Source organism: Felis catus, chromosome D2 (assembly GCF_018350175.1).
Source record: "Felis catus isolate Fca126 chromosome D2, F.catus_Fca126_mat1.0, whole genome shotgun sequence".
Classification (NCBI taxonomy): Eukaryota; Metazoa; Chordata; class Mammalia; order Carnivora; family Felidae; genus Felis; species Felis catus.
In genome coordinates this window covers 58,406,269-58,418,378 of record NC_058378.1, presented here as the reverse complement: position 1 = coordinate 58,418,378, position 12,110 = coordinate 58,406,269, and the positions used below count along the sequence as shown (strand labels likewise).

Here is a 12,110-nt window from a genome sequence, read left to right as displayed (position 1 = left end):
TTGCCTGAAGTCATACATGCATGGCTATAAACATCCTGTGATTCAGAAGTTTTTTTCAACTTTGGTTTTTATAAAAATGGCAGGCCATGATTGCATACACTTTAAAAGTAAAAAACCCTTATGACTAATAACTCAATTTTACAAATAAAAGGATCTCCTTAGTGCTCAGACTTCCAGAGAAACACAGGGTCAACGGATGTTGACCTCCTCTGTCCCTCTAAAAATGGTACTGACAAACTGGAAATAATGAATTATAGCAAAAGAAAAACACTTATATAATAATACAAGGGAAGTCTATTAGTATATAATAAAAGAGTTCTTGTTTTTTAACTAATATTTTTTGTAACACCAACAAAATCCTCACAAGTTAGAGCATATGGCCCTACCAGCAGGACTCTCACACTAAGCATGACCTAAGAAGCTAATCTGGGAGAATCTGAAGTATCTGTTGCTACTTCTACCTTAATTCTTTATCCCAAATGAAGTCATATCATATACCACAGCACAAAGGGAAATTAGATACTAGTTCTGAGTTAGCACAAAAAGAAGTTTAAAGACAGCATAAAGAAACAGCATTTTGTTTCTGTAACGGAGTCTGAGAACTGCCCAAGAAATACAGCCAAGTTCATTAATGAGGTAGATCTGATAGGCATTTTATACTTTAAATAATTTTGATTATAACCATCAAATGAATTACTTAGACGCTGTGGTTAAGAAAATTGTACAAAATTAAGCAAATTGTTTAAAAGAAACATCTAAAAGGTAAAAGGATTAAAAGAAATATAGAAGGTAGAATAAATGTGGTAACAACTGGGTGCCATTTCTAACAAAGTGTTTCTATCATATTTTATTCCTAAATGTGAGCAAAGCCATCACAAATGAATGTCAGAAGCAGTTATAAAGATCGGGCATGGTTACTTGTAATCAGCTGTATTATAAAGAATAGATTCCTTTGAAATACACAATCTTGCAGGAAGATTCTGTCAATGGGAACTTCATTGGAGCTGTCAAAGGTGTGTGTCTGTGGTACAGAAACCAGAGAAAACTGGATCCAGGAGACCATTCACTCAGACTTTGCACATATTACTACTGCTCTGGGCCTCAATTTTATCATTCATAAAACCCAAGGGGTTAACAAAAGACAGAACTCTAAAATCCCAGCTGTAAAAATCTCATCCTCTGAAATTTATGTATAATGATTGCTGTTGGAAACTCCATTCCCATCAACCTTAATGTCAGTGATAAAGTAGGAGGGGACCACCAGCTCTCTTGGTCATCCTGTCCTTTTAAACCAAAGGCCAAAATCCTGTTCCTGAAACTCTTACCATTTTCCTACGTTTTCTCCTGCCTTTAGTTCCTTAGGCCAACAGTTCTTCCTTTGGAACTAGCCTCAGAGCATCTTGTCTAGCCACCTTGTTTTATAGATGAAAAAAGAACCAGAGAGGGCAAGTGACTTGCCTAGAGAGTACCAGAGCTAGTCAGTGACAAAGCCAGGACTAAGAATCCAAACCGGCTATTTGTAAAGTCCAGTCTTCTTTTCCTTAAATCATACCACCCACTTGTCTTTCACTCCTGACAAAAAGCAAAACAAAAGCATGTTAATAGGGGTAGGGAGAGCATCTATTTAGATAATACCGATAAGTAGAAGTTATTTTATTTCAAAAATGAAAATATGGATGTGAAGGCATCATGCCCCTTGATTTCAGACTGTATCACAAAACTATAGTAAACAGAACAATATAGTACTGGCATAAAAATGGACGCTCGATCAATACAACAGAATAGAGAGCCCAGAAATAAATCTTTGAATGTATGGTCAATTAATTTCCAACAAAGGAGGCAAGAATACACAGTGGGGAAACGAAAGTCTCTTCAATAAATGGTGTTGGAAAAACTGGACAGCCACATGGAAAAGAATGAAACTGGACCACTATTTTACACCATACACAACAATTGATTCAAAATGGATTAAAGATCTGGATATAAGACCAGAAACCATAAGACTCCTAGAAGAAAACATAGGCAGTGAGCTCCTTGACATCATTCTTGGTGATAATTTTTTGGATCTAACTCCAAAGGCAATGACTATAAAAACCAAAATAAACAAATGGGATTATATCAAACTAAAAAGCTTTCTGCACAGCAAAGGAAACCATCAACAAAATAAAAAGGCAAGATACTAAATGGCAGAAGATATTTGCAAATCATAAATCTGATAAGGGGTTAATATCCAAATTATAAAAAGAACTTCTACAACTTAGTAACAAAACACAATCTGATTTAAAAATGGACAGAGGACCTGAACAGACATTTGTCCAAAGAAGACATGCAGATGGTCAACAGGTACATGAAAGATGCTCAATAATCATCAGAGAAATGCAAATCAAAACCATGAGATATATCCTCTCACACCTATCAGAATGGCCATTATCACAAAGATAAGAAATGACAAGTGTCGGTGAGGATGTAGAGAAAAGGGAACCATTGTGCACTTTTGGTGGGAATGTAAATTGGTACAGCCACAATGGCAAACAGTAGAGAGGTTCCTCAAAAAACTAAAAATGGAACTACCATGTTCCATTTCTGGTTATTTCTGGCAAGTTCATTTCTGGCTATTTATCTGAAGAAAATGAAAGCAGAGAGAGGGAGGGAGGCAAACCATAAGAGACTCTCAAATACTGAGAACAAACCAAGGGTTGATGGGGGGTGGGGGAGAGGGGAAAGTGGGTGATGGGCATTGAGGAGGGCACCTGTTGGGATGAGCACTGGGTGTTGTGTGGAAACCAATTTGACAATAAATTATATTTAATATGAAAATTTTTTAAAAATGGTGAGAAGACAAAAACAAAAACAAAAGCAGTAATTCAAAAAGACATGTGCACTCCTATGTTCACTGCAGCATTATGCACAATAGCCAAGATAAGGAAACAACCAAAGTGTCCATTGATGGATGAATGGATAAAGAAGATGTGTACACACACACACACACACAGAGGGATACTATTCAGCCATAAAAAAGAATGAAATCTTGCCATTTGTGACATGGATGGACCTTGTGGGTGTTACGTTAAATGAAATACGTCAGAGAAAGACAAACACCACATGGTTTCATTTATATGTGGAACCAAAAAAACAACAAAACTCATAAATGCAGAGAACAGATTGGAGGTTGCCAGAGTCAGGGGAGAAGGAGGACTGGCAAAATGGAAGAAGGGAGTCAAGAGGTACAAACCCCAGTCATAAAATAAATAAGTCATGTCATGGGATGTAATGTTCAGCATGGTGACTACAGTCAATAACACTGTGTTGCATGTCATATAACTTTATATGGTGATGGGGGAAACTAGATTCATTGTGGTGATCATGTTGCAGTGTATACAAATAGAGTCATTATGTTCCACGCTTGAAACAAGTATATGTCAACTATACTTCAACAACACAAATGTGGATGTGATAATAAATGTTAATAACTAAAAAGATGAGCTTAACAGATGCATGGCAGACTCAATCAACCACATTTTAATAATCACAGCCTAAGGCCCTGGAAGTTAAAGAAAGCTGTCAGGCTGAGGAGAGGGAGGCAGAATCCTTTGGATGACATTAAAGGATAAACACAAGGTTGTTGGAAAGTGACTAAATTCCCTATACCAAGGAAGGTCAATTCAAGGAGTTAAGGTACAGAGACAAAGATGGTAAAATTTGGCTTAGAGTTAACTGCAACTTAAGTCAATGTAATGCTAGATAACTGAGTATTATACCTATTTTCATTATGTCCTAGTAAGAAGAAGTCAGAGAAAAGTGATGGGTTGTGCCATCGTAAGGCTAATAAAGCATCACAACTCCTATCAGCACGGACTCTGATTTTGACATCTGTGAACTGTCTCACTAATGATAAAAGTACTAAAGCAGTTCAGATTCATTTTTCTGGTATCAAGAGGACTGGCTGGTAAGATTCAAAGGAATGAGTGGGATGTGAATTTAATGAAACTGTAATTATCTTCACAAGGAGACTACTGAAAAGTGCAGAAATGCAATAGAGATCTTAAAAAATCTTTAACAACCGAGGGCAAAAAGAGGTGTAGAGGCAAGGTAGACTGGTTCTATAAGGGAGACAGACTCTTAGGAGACAGCAATATGTAGAAGTAATTGGCTCTTGGAGAACAAATGGCTTATGTTTCTCGCTAATGAGATTTCATGCAAAATTATTAATTGGGAACAAATGACAGAAGCACAGGAACCAATATCAACAACAAATATTAGTTTTTCTGAGGGACATGGTAAAAATCTGTGCTTCTTACATTTCTACCATGGGTTTCTGGGAAGTCATACTTGTGGTAACAAGGACAAGCCCAGATCCCATAAGATCAAAGTAATAAACAGGATATAATACACTAAACGAAAACTCAAAAACTATTTAGAATAAGTTAAGAGTAAGAAATACATTTACATTGAAAAATGATAAGCATAGGGTATCCTGAGTTTCTCAATTATAAAAAGAACACAAAAAGTAGTATCAATCTGAAAGGCTGTCATAATGATTAAATAATATACACAAATTCTTAAGAGTATATGATACACACTAAATGCTTAACAAATGTTATAACCAGGAGGAAGAATAACTTCATTAATAAGAGCTTTCAAACTGGACTCATCACCACCTCCTCCCTGCTTCAGCTAAATTTTGAGCACACGAATGTGATCACTATTAGCCAATTAGGTAGCTTTTGACAAGATCATTGACCAGATCTTACAAGAAAACCAAAAAATAGTATTTGGAAACCAAGATGAGGGAAGAAGAAAGAGTACCTCAGGAGGCATTGGCTAGCAAAAAACACATTCGGACATTATTTATAAGCAGCCATCACAAGGCGAGGGCTCACTTGCAGTGACACAAAGATAAGAAGTCAAAGAAGATCAAGGAAATTTAGAAGTCTTAAAAATTAAAGGAAATTGCTGTGATATGAACCCTAATGAAAAGTAAAAAATATTTCCACAGGGAACTATAAGACTCTTTTGCTAGATCCATTTTTATTTAATTTGAAAACAATTTAAGACTCATCATCTCTTCACCTACCAACTAACAGCATACTATTTTCATCTCAATTTATTTCTAGGAGGATCTCGGCTTATTTTTCTCTGTTTTATGAGGCATTTAATTCCTTCTGGTTCCCAGTGTGGAAATTTATGTTTTAATATTTCCAACTTTTTCCCCATTAAAGGCAGAGATGATTCCCTCTACTCATCTAATCGTAAAAATAAAGTGACAGAAAAGAAAGCTATTTCAAGTCTGGGAGCATATTCTTGGGCAGGACATTCAAGGCTGCATACAGGGAAGGATGAAGTATGAAGAAGATCCCATAGGGGAAGATGCGAGTTGATGAAAAAGAAATCCTCATGCAATTTAAAGGCTACATGTAGAAGAGGAACAAAGCTCCTGAAGGGTAGTGGATTAAAATGTAATCGTATGGCTTTCTTCTCTCCTCATTAATGGAAATGTGGTCTGTGACTGAGCAAACTCTTTACAAATGTTCTGAAAGACGCCACGTGGCTTACTAACAGATATGTCTATGTTTTTCAAAGTTTAGAATTTGCTTCTTTTCAGACATTCCAAGAGTCAAATTGGGAAAATTTCTATTTCTCAGAAAACATTAATAAATTAAGACCTTGGATTTTATTGCCTTTGCCCATTCTCCTGATACTGTTGTTCTTTCCTTCTTTAAAAACAACAAATACACCCCCCTTCCCAAACTACATATTGACCGTAGTGAAATAAAAGAACTCTTTTTTTTGTTTGTTTTCCTGTAAAGGGGCTCATAAAAATAGGCCTAGAGACAGTGACTTAAAACCAGACAAATCCAGATCTCCAACCCTATCAGTTTCTCCATCTTACAAGCACACTTAAGGCTCAAAAAGAAAAATTAATGCCCAAACAGCCGGTGAGGCATATAGTCATAGAAACGTTTTCTATCCTGGTCATACCAGGTATCACATAAGATACTGTCAAAATCTTTGATTGACCATTCATTTAGAAGGGGTTCTAAACCCTTTTAAAATCATATAATAATCAACATCACCAACACTACGTCAGGGATCTTGGACCACACTCATAACGGCTTCTTTGTCAAGTAAGCAAAGAAACTGTTATTTTGGTTGCCTGGAAGTTCATATCTGTTTCAGCGAAATGCAAATATCTTGGATCCCTATGAAAGGGTGTGGATCTCCACATAAATGATATCTCTGTTACAGAGAAAGAAGGGGCTGCTGCACTTGCTGGAATGTCTTCGGCTTTGTATCAGATGCTCCAAATTTGGTTTCAACCAGGCTTCCAGTTTGCCGAATGTCAAACTTCATGCTTTAGCAAGGGGGGAAAGTCTAGATGCCAGGAACACACTAGACCTCTCAGATAAAGGAGTAGAAGCATGCTTCAGTTGGACTAAGGTTGGTCCTCTTTGTTAGCACCAAACTCTCATTATTTAGTTCTTCACAGACTAAATTCCGGTTTCTCTCAGAGAAGAGGACCTGGATACTGAGAAGGAATTAAAGTAGATATTAAGGTAGAAATTCCAAGGCCAAATATCCCAAGGTCAGGCAAAGCAGCATCTGAGGCCGGTACAAGAAAGTGGTGGAAGTCAATGGGCAGCAACCCTGGGGTACTCGAGCTTTCTATGTCCTTGTCCGGCCTCATGGCCCTACCTGTACCCCAATCATGGGCACCACCTCCTCGATCCACAGCAAGTCCAATGGAGCTGAGGTTCTAGTTTGTCGGTGGTGAATCCGGCGTAGCCGCAGAAGGTACAGGATGATAGCCAGTAGCACCACCAGGATACAGGCGAAAAAGAGATAGTGGTTGTAGACAAAGGAGAGACGGAACCAGCTACCATGGGTCTGCCGGACACCTTCTTGCCGTAGATCCCTAGGCAAGAGTTTGAAGGTGACAAGTAATGTTAATTTCAAAGAAAAACATTCATGTGGATTTAAAAGGCCAGTGGTGTTATATCATTTATTCTATCCATGCAAATATGCTGATACCAGTTCCACAGAGCAAGCAAAGCTGAAGAACGTCTCTAGCCCTAGGACTGCTATGTGATTCCTCCTGTACTTTCTTTCTCCTCACAGGCCTACGTCCTCCAGAATGGGGACAAAATGAGAAGACAAAAAAGTGAACAGTGAGATAAGACTGATCATCTATAATACTGATTGTCTTAACAGTGGTCCCATTCCATTCTGTAAATACATACATACAGTTTGTAACTATGGTTCTAACAAGAATAGGGTGGTCCCTAAATCCAATCAAGAAATCAGAGTGTATTGAAATCCTTAAAAAAATTGGCTGTGCTTCCTGTGCTTTCTTTAGGATATATCTAAAGAAAGTGGTTGCCTGATCAACTGTTTTATAATCTGGAAAAAAAAGAGGAGACATGTAAACCAAAGTGCAGGAGCCTGCCTGCTTAGAACGGAAGCTGCAGTTTGGAGGTCCAGATACTGGATCCGTTTTTGTTTGGTTCGACCTGCAGTGTTTTCTCTAAATGTGAATCTCCAAACTGAAACGCTGCTTATAAAATATGGATTTCTGGCTTGTCCTGACAAATGACAACTGGCAGATGCTGGGACAGCACTTCCGCATGATAGGAGTCAGCCCTTCATCTAGAGCACGTACTCTCCAGCTCCCCACTTCTCTCACATCTATCAGCTACCTGGTTTCTGACAATATTGGGTTTAAAGAAACAGGCAGCAAAGATTAAAAATTCATTTTAGTTTATCCGAAATAATACAGGGGAGAGAGTACCCAAACATTATCCCAAATATCTTATATACATAGAGCAAGACATCAGGCTATCATAGCTTAGTGACAATACCCCCCTAAAAGCATCTTGTGTGCTTTGTTCTAAATTCTGGCCCACCAAAAGCCTTCCAAGTCAATGACATGATGTCTAGAGTGACTCTACCCATTAGGAAAGACTGCTCTATACAGCCAGCATTCCCTAGCTCTCTAGTCAGATGTTTTCTACAATAACCTAAGAATGAATTTTGGTTTATCAGTAAGAATCTTAGAACTGGTTAGTAAGAGCTCAATCCTAAAGAATGATTTATTATGCATAAACAAAACTGCATTCCTGAAATTGCGAAGCTAAAGAACAGACTCCGGATTAAATTCTCAACCTTCTTTCTGTTTCAACATAACTGGTTAGTAATAATAGTTCATGGGATAGTAATAAAGGGAGTTAATTTGGATGCATTTTTGAGGGAGAGTGGTCACTTAAGAAACCTATTCTGAGACACCAATATCCTCTAAGTTCAAGATGCCAGTTCAGTCCACTTTACCTGAGGGGTAAGAATCGTGTTTTATACAGAATGGCTCCCAGTGTCCACTGAACTTCTCGGTCATATACCAGCTGGGCTGTCTGCAGGTGTGGGTAGTCATAGGGAAAGTGGAATCCTTCATGGAGAACTTGGTACATCCAAGCCGATTTAAAACACTGATATCTGTGTGACAAAACAATAAATATTTTTTTTTAAGAAGAAGAAGAAGAAAAAAGAATACTTTCCACATACTCCCATTGGATGTCAAAAAGGATCTCTCTCCCCAGTTCACCTTCCTCGCCTCTAGGTGGAGCCAAATCTGAGCCTACTTTATCTTGATGTTTACCACAAAAGTGCAGGAACACCTTTATGCCATAATGATATTGCTGTGTTTTTCTCTTTCTTTTTATAAGAGTCCTTATTTTTAAGGAGCCTGCTGTAATTACATGATGTCTGGGATTTGTTTCAAAAGAACCCAATTGTGGTAAGAGGGTGGGAAAAGAGATGAAATAAGATTTGCCAGAAGTTGGTAGCTGTTAGCAGAGAAGCAGGGTGATAGGTACACAGAAATTCATTATACCATTCTATTTTTATTTATGGTTAAAATGTATTAACTAAAATGTTTACAAAATGGGAGGACTGATGAACCAAACTGGCAAAATATTGGTATTTGTTGAAGCTGGGTGAGGATTTATGTTACTGTTCTTTCCACTTTTCTGCATGTTCAATATATTTTTTTTTAATTTTTTTTTCAACGTTTTTTATTTATTTTTGGGACAGAGAGAGACAGAGCATGAATGGGGGAGGGGCAGAGAGAGAGGGAGACACAGAATCGGAAACAGGCTCCAGGCTCTGAGCCATCAGCCCAGACCCTGACACGGGGCTCGAACTCCTGGACCGCGAGATCGTGACCTGGCTGAAGTCGGACGCTTAACCGACTGCGCCACCCAGGCGCCCCTGCATGTTCAATATTTTAATTAAAAGCTTTAAAAAAACACCACTTTTGATTTCAAACCATTTGGATTGAGCCTTTTGGTAACCCTGGTTTTCCCTGGCTTCACTAAAATAGGCTCACTATTTTGGCCCTTATCACTCAGAAAATCAAAATCTAAAAATCAAATTCTCGATTCTCCTTCAACAGAAAATTCCATCTGTATTCTTGCTTGTTCTCTCTCTCTCTCTCTCATTATAATCTGCCATCTGCGTTTTCAGGCCAATCTTAGGGGAAAAAGGAAGCTACTCACTTGAGTCGATGCTCATCTGCATGTGATGAAAAGAGACCATTCTTGAATCTCTGAGTTAGGACTGACCAAGCCATGCCACAGTAATCCTGGAACAACCAAAGAGAAACAGAGGAACATGAAATTAAAGCACAACTAATTTCCCTACAGTCTCAGCTGTTCCATGTCTAAAGTTACTTGTGGGTGACTAGTTGACAAAGGAAAACAGAAATGCCACATTCATTCCCTGGACACTGTGCAAAGCAAGTGCCAGAACACAGGTTCCTGAGGGTCTCCTTTTTATTCCCATCACCTCAAGTCCAGTACAAAGCCAGCCCAACACGGCTCCTGAGCCTCTTTGGCTTCAGAGAGGGGTAAGGTTAGGACCAGAAATAGCAACATCAAAGCCAAAGGGAGCCTCATTCTACACTATGTAAGATGAGGAAGTAACGCAGATGGAACAGAATGGTCAAATTCTACCACTGGCCTGTTCCCCTGCTATAGTTCTCCCCAAAGAACCATTCCTTTCCTCTGAATGTCTACTTTGTGCCAGGTGCTTTTCTAGGTGCCAGGGAGATCTAGCCGTGAACAAAACAGACAAAACTTTCTGTCCTCATGAAGCTCACATTCTAGTGATAAAAAACAGACAATAACCATATACATGCATGCATACATAAGACATGCATACACGTACACATTTACATATAGAGTGTGTTACATGACATAAATGCTCATGGAAAAATAAAGCAGGAAAGGGAAATAGGTGAAATTGGGGAGGGCTGCAGTTTTGGATATGGTTGCTAGGGAAGGTATCACTGGGAAAATAACAGTTGAGTCAAAGTAAAAAAAAAAAAAGTAAGGGAACAAAATTATCTCTTTCACCTGAGAAAAAGAACATATGAAGCCACTAGCAATTTGAGTAAGCAGTAACTTGAGCCCTTTGGTGTTCAAGGGAACAGAATTTGAAGAAGTTTTAAAATGAGAGAAAGACGTAGGCCATGAACAGTTAGGCAGCCCTAGATGCTAGAAAGGAAAAGGAATATAAGTGTATTCCTGGAGGCTGGAGAGGAAAGAACAAATACAAACCAGGTTTTCCTCAATATTTCTTAGGGACTGCCTTCAGGGAACAGAATAATACACACAGTACAGACATTATTAAATTGGAAGTCTTCTATCCAGAGAACCCTAGAGAACTGTAACAAAGCAGAAAGAAAAGAATAAAATACAAGGTCAAATTCTTCCCATAAGTTTCTCTTCTACAAGATCAGAAAGACAGACAAACCTTCAGAGATGAATCTAAATTAAAGGAGCTATAGAAAGCTAGAGAAACTTTCACCTGTTCAGGTAACTAATGATTTAAGCCTATAAGCTGTTAATGTCCTATATATGCTCTAACTGAAATTTTATTTCTTCTGCATTTTAGTTTTAAATAGTACCCCTGACATTGCTTTTCCCAATATCTTTTTAATATTCCAAGTGACCCTATATACCACTCTGGCCTCCTGACAAACCAAGAAAATCAAAGTGGACTTGCCCACCTGTGTGACCTCATTTCCAAAAGCACATTACAACTGAGAATACCAAGTGAGGGGAAAGATATCTGGGGATGACACTTTTGACCACAAGCATTAAACAAGATTACTGGAAAGCTAGAGGAAAAACCATTAGCCACCACAAAGATTTTGGAGCTGGGTGATAATTTGGGTGATCAGGACATACATGGAAACCTAAGTTTAATGAACTAGAAGATAGTACAGCACAGTGTGCTCCTTAACTTCTGAGTCCACTTTCTCATCTGTAAAATGAAGGTTCACAGAGCTCCTCCTGTGAAGAAATCAGTGAAATCAGGCATACAAAGCCCTTTGCACAGCATCTGGCACAAAGTTAGGCATAGAGAAACGGCTGCTGCTGGTATGAATCATCTTTACTATAAATAATTTACCTGAGCAGCCTTGGCAAACGTTGGCCCATGGTAACGGCCACCGATGCGTAACACATCCTCTGTACAGTAAAAAAACTCAGAGAAACCGTAGAACTCGCTGTTATTGAAGTCAATTGGTGACTGGTAGATTCCATTCAGCGAGGCCTGGCTGGTGTTGGGGCGAGCCAGCAGGGGGCTCAGCATTGCCCCGCAAGAAGACCAGTCTCCTCTTCCTCGGATATGCAGCACCTGGCTGTTCCTCTCCACCACATCTGTGAGTCCCACGGGCAGGCAGGGATCCAGAAATGGATTGTCGGGACTCAGACCTGTCTTCTGGCCCAGCAACCTGCCACAATGACAATAACAAACAAAACACATCACTAATGTATTCAACCTCTTTAAAAAATGCCTATGAGAAACTTGGTCAAAGAATGTGCTTCACAGATATCTTGTTTTATATGGCATCCCTAGAAACAAGCATGGAGTATCAACCATGCAGTCACAACACATGAACATTTAACTTAAGCAAATTCAATTTAGCAGAAACAAAGGAAAGAAGGAAGGAAGGATGGGTGGGTGGGTGGGTGGATGGATGGATGGATGGATGGAAGGAAGGAAGGGAGGCAGGAGGAAGATAAGGAGAGAAATATGGCAGTGATCAAATTTTG

The 12,110-nt window shown here is 38.9% G+C and overlaps 1 protein-coding gene across 1 annotated transcript in view; it reads right to left on the bottom strand.

The window, feature by feature from the left end:
• Window positions 1-5,009: 5,009 nt before the first annotated feature.
• The window catches only part of ENTPD7 (ectonucleoside triphosphate diphosphohydrolase 7), a 45,112-nt gene continuing 38,011 nt past the window's right edge, over window positions 5,010-12,110 (bottom strand). The window contains exons 10-13 of the mRNA XM_011287480.3: window positions 11,464-11,788; window positions 9,546-9,631; window positions 8,323-8,484; window positions 5,010-6,913 (exon numbers count right to left, since the gene is read on the bottom strand). Coding sequence (XP_011285782.1) covers window positions 6,682-6,913; window positions 8,323-8,484; window positions 9,546-9,631; window positions 11,464-11,788 — 805 coding nt within the window. The 3' untranslated portion in view covers window positions 5,010-6,681. The remainder of the gene's footprint in view (window positions 6,914-8,322; window positions 8,485-9,545; window positions 9,632-11,463; window positions 11,789-12,110) is intronic.